This window comes from Nannospalax galili, unplaced genomic scaffold, assembly GCF_000622305.1.
Source record: "Nannospalax galili isolate Female #2095 unplaced genomic scaffold, S.galili_v1.0 scaffold69, whole genome shotgun sequence".
Taxonomy (NCBI): domain Eukaryota; kingdom Metazoa; phylum Chordata; class Mammalia; order Rodentia; family Spalacidae; genus Nannospalax; species Nannospalax galili.
Window position 1 is genome coordinate 428,306 of NW_008360297.1, and position 11,629 is coordinate 439,934.

At 43.6% G+C, this 11,629-nt stretch overlaps 1 protein-coding gene across 2 annotated transcripts in view; it reads left to right on the plus strand.

Moving 5' to 3' along the window:
* Window positions 1-10,804, plus strand: part of Kcns3 (potassium voltage-gated channel modifier subfamily S member 3) — a 61,270-nt gene extending 50,466 nt beyond the window's left edge. For both annotated transcript variants that reach the window (XM_017795876.1, XM_008824188.1), the window contains one exon: window positions 8,797-10,804. In XM_017795876.1, coding sequence (XP_017651365.1) covers window positions 8,856-10,331 — 1,476 coding nt within the window. In that variant the 5' untranslated portion in view covers window positions 8,797-8,855 and the 3' untranslated portion in view covers window positions 10,332-10,804. The remainder of the gene's footprint in view (window positions 1-8,796) is intronic.
* Window positions 10,805-11,629: the final 825 nt, after the last annotated feature.

The window sequence follows — 11,629 nt, forward strand, 5'->3', positions numbered from 1 at the left end:
GTTGGCTCCAGTTGCCTGACCCTGCACTGGGCTAAGGAGGCAGGGGGCTTTCTCCTGTCACTGCTGTACCTGTTGGTTCCCTGAGTCAGGCAGGCCCTGGGTCTGCCTCCTAACTGTAGCCATGTCTGTCATCTTCTCCATTGACTATACCAGGTTGCTGGGGAGAACATGGTGGGAAAACCTGCTTCCACCCTAGTGTAGCCATTATCAGAAGAGAAATGAGTCTTATTTAATCATTGGGGATTCTTAACCACCCCTTGTACAGTTGTTATCCTTCGAATGTCCTTTGTAAACTGTTCTGGTTTTAAAGCCTTCCAGAAACGCCTTAGCACCAAATTTGGTTTTCTATCAGTTTTTTCTCTGGGGATTTGGGCTTGACATAAGTCTTGCCACATTTGTCTTCGAGCAACCCAAGTGGACCATGTCCTCTGTCTGGTCTTTTTATATCTCTTATAGGGTGTTCTGTTAGTTTACAGACACGTTGTACACGCTGGTCAGAATCATTTAGATTTCCCAAAGCCTCTCTCACTTTACAAAGATCCTGTCCCATCAAAGGACTTAGTAAAGCCATTAAAGCCCCATACGATTCTTGAGGTCCCAGTTGAATTAAGCTTTCCTATATATCTCTGGTGAACACAGTCTTATCTGGCCCAGTGAACTGGACATCATACATTGCTTTTCTCATACCTAGTTCTCTCAGAAATGCCTGCCCCTCCTTTATGGTGCTCCATCCCCTGTTAATCATGTTAGTCTCCCTTGGTGATGACCATGTATCTTTAATGCCTTCAACCAGCCACCCCACTAAGGACTGCTCCCCCTTGCATTGGCCTAGGTTGAACAGCCTATATTGCAAGGATGGATGGGTGGTTATATAACTCAGCTGTGAAGCTTCTGAAGGACTTATACTGAGGTCATTTGCTCCCATGTCCCATACTCTCACAAGCCATGTGGCCAGGGGCTCTCTGCTTGCTTGTTTGTAAGTTTTTCATAGCTTTAACACTTCCAGCATGGAATATTTCCTAGCTATAGCACAGTTAGCTTTTTCTTCCTTTTTACTATTATCTGTCTTTTTCTCTGAGTCCTTGGACTTTACACAAGCCAAAGTGTCCCGCCTTTTCTCTCTGCAGCTCTGTAACTGGGTCTGCCAGTGCAGCCTTTTCAGCTTCTCCTGCCTGGGGCATATCTTTTATGATGGAAGGTGGCCGCTCTCTTTCTCCAGGTACTTCCTTTGAGTTTAGAGAAGGTAAAAGATTTTCTAACCTTTGAGTAACTTTTAACAAATCTTCACATACCGGCAACGTATGTTGCAACACTTACAACATAGCTGTGGCACCCGCTTTTGCCTGGCTGGCCTCCTTTTAGTAACCCATAGCAAAAACCACATCAGCACTGCCATTAGAGCTCTTCTAAAACTCATTCTCTGTTTTGTCATATCCTGTCAGACTACGCCAGTTCTGTGGCCCGAATTCTCTCTGGGTCTCTTGCGCGATCAGACAAATCATATAATATATTTTATGTGTATTTATTAACTTACAAAGGAATGAGTACCCAGTGCCTAGCCTTGCACAGCTGGGACTCAGAGCCCGCCTTATCAGACTTCGCCACGCCCATAGACCCCTAGCATTCGCTCACACCTCCAGGGCTGCGAGTTTCCTACATCCACTCTACCAGTGGCTCCTGGCTTCCATCCCAAGATGGCTTCTGGCTTCCCTTCCTAGTTCCCGCTCTGTGTCAGGCCCCGCCCATTGGAGGAACCAGCCAATCGGGAGACAAAGGTTAAGCCATCAACTTGATATACAGTGATATTTAAGTTTTAGGAAACATCTGCTTCATTTTAACTTGTTGTTTCATAATTAGGCAAACATTTACATGACTCCTGAGTTTACCTTCCAGCACTCTCACCTATAAACACTGTAGTATTTTTTAGTTTATATTGCCATTGTTTCCTTCTCATTGTATAAACATTTCTATTGCGTATAACACATGCATATATATATACATGTGTATATATAGTCTTAATCCCACTTCTTTCTTTATTAACATGCTATTTATTTTGTGTCCATCATGTTTGTGTGTGTGTGTGTGTGTGTGTGTGTGCAGAGGACAACTTGCTGGAGTTGAATTTCTCCTTCTGTCTTCTGGGTCCTGGGGATCCAACTCAGGTTGTCAGGCTTGGTGGCAGGCACCTTTATCAGGTGAGCCATCTCAACACCCCCAGCTCCCTTCTTTATCTCTTAGACAAACTGTAATCTCCCTTCTTTATCTCTTAGATAAATTGTAGTGTTTTATTGATGCTTTTCTGTAATTTGCTGTTTTCCTCCCACCCTAATCAAATACTCTAGAAATCACTCTATTACATAAATATATAGAGAAGCAGGCCATATTTATTTTTCAGCTAATCACCTGTTAATGGACATTTGCATTGTTTCCAGTAACATAAGTGTTTTTACTTGTCTAACTTGGGGAAGAGTTCTAGGAAAGAGGTTTCTAGGTCAGAGGAAAAGGCCTATGAAGTGTAATTAAATATTGCCAAGTTCCCCTCCTTAGGGTTCCCCCTTCCCTTTGAATTTCCACTGCAACCTGTTGAGAGCTTCTCCCTTCAGATGTACCAGTCTCATATGCAGACCTGCTTTTGGGTCTTTTTCCAATTTGATACATTTGCTGTAATGTTCCAGTATAGTTTTAGTTTGCACTTTTCTTTTCTTTTCTTTTTTTTTCTTTTTTTTTGGTCTTTTTGAGACAGGGTCTCCCTGTAGCCCCAGCTGTCCTGGAACTCACTATGTGGACCAGAACTCACAGAGATCCACCTGCCTCTGCCTCCTGAGTGCTGGGATTAAAGGCAGGCACCACCACGGGCTGGCTGCACTTATCTTTTCATCAGCAAGGTTGAGCATTTTTTCCAGAATTCAGTCCCACTTGCTGTTTTCTTCTATGAACAATCTGTTCCTATCCCTGTGTATCTCCCACATTGCTGTTGCTCTCCTCCTCCTCCTCCCCTTCCTCTTGCTCCTCTTCCTGCTCTTCTTCTTCCTCCTCTTTCTTAAAAAGCTCTTCATATATTAGGTGAACTAATCTGTGAGATATATGTAACTTTTTTTTCTGTAATCCATTTTTGTGTTGCTATGGTATTTTTCCCTCATGTGAAATTATTTTTATGTAACCAATTTTTTTTTTTTTTTTTTTTTTTTTTTTTTTGAGATGGAGGCCTCACGATATACAAGCACTGGCTGGTCTGGAACTCACTATGTAGACCAGGCTAACCTTGAACTCACAGAGATCCACCTGCCTCTGCCTCTGCCTCTGCCTCCTGAGTGCTGAGATAAAAGGGTGTGTACCACCACACCTGGCTCTCTCTGTCTTTTGCATCAGAAAAATTTCCCCATTTATGACTTATAAATGAATTGCCCCTTATTTATATTTAGTAGATGTATATATGGTTCACTATATGTGTGTGTGTGTGTGTGTGTGTGTATATACACACACACACAAATTGTTTAAACAAAATCATCCCGTGGTCTATGAGGCCATTGTTTCAGGATCCCTACAGATAACCAAAACCCTCAGTTGCTTAAAAATGGTGTAATATTTCTGTACAATTTATGCGTGTCCTTCTGTGTGCTTTAAATCATCCCTTAATGACTTATAACACCCAACACAATGTAAATGCTGTGTAAATAGTTATTATGCTGTATTTTTCAGGGAATAATGACAAGATAAAACAATGTGTACATCTTCAGTACATACAATTTTAAATTTATATTTTATTTTCCCAACATTTCTTAATTGTAGTATGCTATTGACATGTTTCTGCAATTTTTTTTCCTCCTAAGAACGAATTAGAAATTTTATTTTACACTTTCTTAACTATAAAGTATTATTACTCTTCAAAATTTTATTTATTTTTATTTTATGTGTATGAGTGTTTGTCCGCATGTATGTAATTGTACTATGTGTGTGCAATACCCATGGATGCCAGAAGAGGGCATCAGATCCCCTGGAACTAGAATTATAGACAGTTGTCAACTACCATGCGGGTGCTGGGAACCAAACCCAGGTCCTTTGTAAAAGTAGTCAGTGCTATTAACTGCTGAACCATCTCTCCACTCGTTCCGCCCCCATTAAAAATGTTTGTTTTGTTTTTATTTTATGTATATGAGTATTTTACCTGCATGTGTATAAGAGCACCGTGTGTGTGTATTTTACCTGCATGTGTATAAGAGCACTGTGTGTGTGCCTGGTACCCACTGAGCCCAGAAGAGGGTGTTGGATCCTCAGGACCTCGAGTTAAAGATTAGCTGCCATGTGGGTGCTGGGAACTGAACTTTGGGTCCTTTGTAAGAGCAGTGCTCTTAACCCCTGAGCCATCTCTCCGGTGAAGTCCAACCTCTTGATGACATTTTATAAGAAAGCAGATCTTACCAGTGGGGCATTGTTCTAGTTTGCTTTCATATTGCTATGATGAAAACACTGTCAAAACCAACTCGGGAGAGGAAAGGGTTTATTTTGCCTACAACACAGTTCATTGTTAAGGGACACCAAGGCAGGGATTCAGGGCAGGAACCTGGAGCACAGCCCATGGAGGAATGCTGCTTGTTGGCTTGCTCCTTTGGTCTGTGCTCAGCCTGCTGTCTTACACAATACTGGACCACCTGCCTAGAGGTGGTGCCACCGATAATGGGCTGGGCCCTCCTGGGCCCTCCCACATCACTCAACAATCAAGACATGGCCACAGGTCAGTCCAATGGAGGCAGTTTCTCAACTGAGGTTCCCTCTACCCAGGTGTGTCAAGTTGACAAAGCTGTCCAGAACAGGCACATAATTTAGATTGCTTTTCTTGATCTTAAAATAATCTTTCATTGTGTAAGTCATTGAGATACATGTAATTTTTTTCTAAAATTAAAAATTATTTTTATTTATTTATTTATTTATTTTGAATATGTGTGGTGCAAACATTCTACCATGTATGTATGGAGGCCAGAAACCAATTTGTGGGAGTGGACTCTCTCCTTCCACCACATGGTCCCAGGGATCCAGCTAAGGTTGCCAGCCTTGGTGGCAAGCACCTTTACCCACTGAAGCATCTTGTTATCCTTTTTCTGAGTATTTTTGGTCTGGGATTGGTATAATCCTCAGGTGTGGAACTTGGGGACATGGAAAGCCCAATGTAAAAAAATGTCTGTGTAAATATGAACCATCTTATGAATAAATACATGTAGCAGAGAAGTATACCGTTGATTTGATAAATGTCTCCTGAGAGGAGTAAATGGAGGTTAAATAAATGCCAGTCTGAATACAGCACCCTTGGAAATGGTGACGTGTAGTATCTTGCTCTATCTCTGTGAATTTGAAGATGGGAGATGGAATGATGAAGAGTGGTGAGTACTGAGATCCCAGTTTGGGCCTCTGCCTCCTGTTGCTGACTGTTGTGATGGCCACTCAGTCCCTCTGCCTCCTCATCTACCAAGCCCCAGGACAAGGAACAAATGGTATAAGGATGTTCTGTAGTTGGAAAACACTGTCTCCATGCTTACGCAGTTTATAAAGGTAGATGCTCCATCTTGCTGGCCCCAAGTCAGCAGCTGTGGGCCAGACACAGTCAAGGAAGCCAGTGCTGCCTTGGCACACCCTGGCTTGCCTGTAGTGTTTGATTTGATCCAGAAATGATCTCTATTGTTTCACTTTCAAAGGCCCCCTGACAAGAGACCTCTGGTTTTACGATATGTGTTGCTTGTATGATGAGACTCTGTGGAACAGATGGACGGACCTCATAATGAGCCCTCCTTCACATCTCCAGTGTAGAGTGAATAAAATGCACAGAGGATAGAGAGGGAAGGTGGATATTGTGAGTGGTGGTCTTGTTCTTTAGAGAAGTCACTGTGGAGAGATGGGGAGATGGATCACACACCTGATTAGGAGACCCTTATATGCCTGTGATATTGTGAAAGTTTATGTCACTGTAGGATTCTAGGACAGCTAAGATGAAAAATAATCCACCAGAAGACAACTTCCATTAAAGTCTTAGCATAAGCTTAGCTAAACTAGCTCCTTGGAATATTTTCCTACTCTATTTGCCATTAGACTGCACTGGCCTTCAGAGACCTGACATTACATAAATATTTGGACCAAGTCAAAGCTCTGAATTGGGCCTTTCAAAGAAGATCCTTAATTAAAAGCAGAAAGCAGAGGGATGAAAATTGAATCTTTGGAAGAGCTCAGCAAATCTATTGAAGATACATTAGCCATGTTCTGGTCTCTGGTTTCATGAAGTGTTGGTATCTTGGGGGCAAACACCCAAGTATTCTTTATGTCTGTAGACTTTCTCCTGGGGTGGATGGCAGATGCTGTTAAGGCCTGTGGGGTATTTTATGACGTTTGGTGCATGTATCTCTTTCAGATCAGGAATCTTTTCTCTTTCTGACAAGTCTTTGCTTGCCATAGCATAAGGGGGGGGAGAAGTTCCTTTCCGACCCTCTGCATTCTTTAATGGTATAGAAATACCATGTACTCATTTAAGTAGATTAGAAAAGCATACCCTCCTTTACCCTTTCTATTTCTCTCTTCTCTTGAATTAATTGCCAAATCTTGTCAATTCTGCTTTATAAACTCCCGAACTTGACACTTTCTCTTTTTCAGCACTTCAATGAATCTGGAGACCTTGCTTCTTCTGTGGTGCTGTGCGGCCCTCTCTTCTTCAGCTCAGTCTTCTCACCTTGACCAAGCTTTCTCCCTGACCCCAGCCTTTCCCCCTTGACCCCAGCCCTCTCCCAGGAGGTCTTCCATTATGTTCACTATGAAATTGATAGTTTTAAAATGAGTTTCAACTGCATGGGTATTCAGTGCGTGGTAGTCTTGCTGACAGAATAGAATCTAGTACTTAGACTGATGAAGCAGCCATTTCCCCTGCCTACTCCTGATGCCCTCTGCTGGGAGCTCCCTTTCATCTTCTGTTTAGTCAGCTGTGCACGAGCCTTCACCATTCAAGTTGTGTGTAACCTGTGCTGTGAAGTTTGTCTAACCGGGAGACTCTTTTCTCAATAATCCTTCCCATGGCATTGCACTTTGCACACTGAATTACTGGATTATAAAAAGGGAGAAATCAGCCAGGCGTGGTGGTGCACGCCTTTAATCCCAACACTGGGGAGGCAGAGGCAGGCAGATCTCTGTGAGTTGGGGCCAGCCTGGTGTAAGTAGTGCATTCCAGGCCATCTGTGGCTACAGAGAGACCTTGTCTGAAAAAAGACCCCCCCCCAAAAGGGGGGTGAAATCAGTAGAGGGAGTGTATGCAGTGGGGGGGAATGTGGGCTTTAGAGTTAAGTCAACCTAGGTTTAAGATCTTGGCTCTATGGATTGAAGAGACGGTTCAGCAATTAAGAGCACTGGTTGCTCTTTTAGAGGACCTAGGTTCGATTCCCAGCACACACATTGTGGCTAACAATCATTTGTAACTCCAGTTCCAGGGGAATCCAACATCCTCTTCTGACATCCACCGGCATTTCAGGACAGGGATGCACTTATATGCATGCAGGCAATACATCAAGACACACAAAATTAGAGAGAGAGAGAGAGAGAGAGAGAGAGAGAGAGAGAGAGAGAGGGTGGCTCTAATCTTCACCTAGTGTGTAATCTTGGAGTCAACCCTCTGGGCAGTCATTTTCCCACATGCTTCGATTTTCATGTTGGAAGGATTAAATGACACAGTATGAACAAAGCCTCTAGTAGTGCTTGGTGGGAACTTGGTACATGATAATCTCCTATCCTTTTATTTGTGCCATCTGTTCTTATGAAGCACCATTGTATGGGATTATGATCAAAACCTATATTTTTCTCTTTGAGAAACGGATCTGGTACATCCTGGCTAGTGTCAGAACTAAAATCAGGCCATGAGCTCAGCCAGTGTGGACTGTCTATGGAGAGAAAATCCCCAGTTGGAACTATGTGGGAGGCTGTGAGGGGTGGGCAGGGGTGGGAGAAGAGCACATTTGTGTCAGGAAACTGATAGTGCAATTAACTGGAAAGGTTTTCCTAAGCCAGTTTCTTTCCATGTACATGTTCCTGAAACCCCATCCTGTGAAGGGTAATGATATCTGCAAGATGTACGGTACTTAATGATAGGGAGATAATTATATCCTCTTGGTGTCCATATCCAAACCTTAGGAAATGGGGCTTTCTTAAAAGAGCACAACACTGGAGGATAAAGGGAAACCGCGGTCTTTGTAAGAGCTGAGCTGAGCCTTCCATGGGTCAGATGTGAAGAGGAGGGGACTTCCTCTGTGTATGCATGACCAAACTTGGGATAGAGAGGAACCGGCTATGAGCCTGACAGCAGCTGGCTTGTCACATCAGAACTGAGCATCTCAGACACAGAGAACATGAGCGTTGAGACTAGAGAGATACTTATATTGTGTAAATGATCCAACGTGCACTGCTTTTTGTTGCTGTTGTTATTTGTGTGTGTGTGTGTGTGTGTGTGTGTGTGTGTGTGTGTGTGTGTGTTAGGGCAGAAGGTGACATCTGACTGCTTAATAGAGAACTAGGAACTAGGGTTCTTAAAATTCTATTGGAGGCTTTCCTCTTTCTTAAAATCTACATGTATAAGCCCTAGTTTTTTTGAAAAAGAAAACAGAAATGTCCTTTGCTTTGATTTTCTTCTTGTCAAAATGTGTAATAGTATATTCATTTTTGTTGTACCTCCTGTTTGCTTCTAATGCGGTCTGTCATTCTGGAAAGGGTAGATTAAAAATAAGCCTGGCAAGGCAGGACAGGACACAGGCTAACACCATCTTGTGCTCCTTCCAGGTGCAGTGTCGTCTTCTGCGTCTCCCTTCCTGGCCAGCACTCTGCCTCCTGTATCCATCATGGTGTTTGGTGAGTTTTTCCATCGCCCTGGACAAGACGAGGAACTTGTCAACTTGAACGTGGGGGGCTTTAAGCAGTCTGTTGACCAGAGCACGCTCCTGCGGTTCCCTCACACGAGACTGGGGAAGCTGCTTACCTGCCACTCCGAAGAGGCCATTCTGGAGCTGTGCGATGACTACAGCGTGGCTGATAACGAGTACTATTTTGACCGGAACCCATCCCTGTTCAGATATGTCCTGAACTTTTATTACACGGGGAAGCTGCACGTCATGGAGGAGTTGTGTGTCTTCTCCTTCTGCCAGGAGATTGAGTACTGGGGCATCAATGAACTCTTCATCGACTCCTGCTGCAGCACTCGCTACCAGGAGCGCAAGGAGGAGAGCCACGAGAAAGACTGGGACCAGAAGAGCGATGACGCGAGTACCGACTCCTCCTTCGAAGAGTCGTCTCTGTTTGAGAAAGAATTGGAGAAGTTTGACGAGCTCAGGTTTGGTCAGCTCCGGAAGAAAATCTGGATTCGAATGGAAAACCCAGCATACTGCCTGTCTGCCAAGCTCATTGCCATTTCTTCCTTGAGCGTGGTGCTGGCCTCCATCGTGGCAATGTGTGTGCATAGCATGTCGGAGTTCCAGAACGAGGATGGAGAGGTGAATGACCCTGTGCTGGAAGGTGTGGAGATCGCTTGCATTGCTTGGTTCACTGGAGAGCTGGCCATCCGACTGGTTGCTGCTCCCTGCCAAAAGAAGTTCTGGAAGAATCCTCTGAACATTATTGACTTTGTCTCAATCATTCCCTTCTATGCCACACTGGCAGTGGATACCAAGGAAGAAGAGAGTGAGGACATCGAGAATATGGGCAAGGTCGTCCAGATTCTTCGGCTCATGAGGATTTTCCGAATTCTGAAGCTTGCCCGGCACTCTGTAGGGCTCCGGTCTCTGGGGGCCACGCTTAGGCACAGCTACCATGAAGTGGGGCTGCTGCTTCTCTTCCTTTCTGTGGGCATTTCCATCTTCTCTGTGCTCATCTACTCAGTGGAGAAGGATGACCTCACGTCCAGCCTCACCAGCATCCCCATCTGCTGGTGGTGGGCCACTATCAGCATGACCACTGTGGGCTATGGAGACACCCACCCTGTCACCTTGGCTGGGAAGGTCATTGCGAGCACTTGCATCATCTGTGGCATCCTGGTGGTGGCCCTTCCCATCACCATCATCTTCAACAAGTTTTCCAAGTACTACCAGAAGCAGAAGGCCATGGATGTGGACCAGTGCAGTGAGGACCCACCGGAGAAGTGTCACAAGCTACCTTACTTTAATGTTAGGGACGTTTACGCACAGCGGGTGCACGCCTTCATTACCAGTCTATCTTCCGTTGGCATTGTGGTCAGTGATCCTAACTCTACAGATGCTTCCAGCATTGAAGACAACGAGGATGTTTACAACACTGCATCCTTAGAAAACTGTACCACAAAATGAGCAGGGGCATTTGTACCTGTATCTTGTGTCCCTTCTTGACATTAGGTTAACACAGCTTTATAAACCTCAATGGGTTCGTTCAAATAAATCATTTAATTCTCAGGGTGTACCTTTTAGCCATAGTTGGACATTCATTGCTGAATTCTGAAAAGATAGAATTATCTTTATTTTTCTCAGTGAGGTTAAATGCCTTGTTCTGAAATTTATTTTTTAAAGAGAGAGTTGTGATATGGTTTTGGGGGAAAAAAGTAAATGATATTGGGAGGGATTTGTTGCTACGGCTTATGAATCATTCTGTATTTGCCATTTACTCACATTGAGCTAACTATAAATTACTGATGACAGAGCAGAGGCCCAGCTGACTGAAGATGACATGCATGTGAGATCTACAACATGGGACAACGCATGTAAATCCATGTTCATGTTCGAGACATGGAAATTAGGAGCCCAATAAACTTTTAATTCATTATGGAGGATGTCTTGGTTGTATGTTTTTGTGTAGAAAGTCTATCTCATTATGCTCACAATTGGCTTGGAAGGGAAATGCTCCTTTTGGCATAGCAAGAGTTTTTCCCCTTTGGGGGCTGGAGTGATAACCCAGTTGATAAAGTGCTTCAAAGGGACCTGAGTTCAATCCTCAGGACTCATATTAATAATAATAAAGCTAGGCATGGTGATACTTGCTTGTCATCACAGGGCAGGGAAGCTGGGGAGAAGACAGGAGGCCAAGTCTACCTGGTGAGTTTCAGGTCAATGAAAGATCCTGTCTCAGAAACGGTGGATAATCTCAGGAATGACACCCAAGCTGTCTTGTGACCTGTAAACATAATGTACACACACCTGCATAGACATGTGCTTTTATATACATGAAACATACACACACAAAAAATTTCTTCCTTGTTTTTAAATTTCCAATATGTACTAGATTTGTTTTTTGGTTTGGTGTACTTGTGGTTGGCTGGTAGAAGAACATACTACCGATGAACCTATTCTGCCCCATGTAAACTGACTAAATATGGAGGTGTTTGAGATATATGAATGAAGGCTACACCTTTCCAGGTATATTTCCAGTATGTTTGAATCTTAAAATAATTTCTACTTCCAGGATAAAACTCGAAAATTGCACAGAGCTGAGTAAGCCCACCCACTTGCAGACAGAGACCCACTCAGTGTGTGGAGGAAAGGGAAAAAGCACAAATACACAGATGTGGCTCATTATGCAGAGGAGTGAAAGCTAAATCTCTAAAAAGGGTATACCAACAGCTATGAAGCAAGCTAGCATTTTCAAATAGCCATAG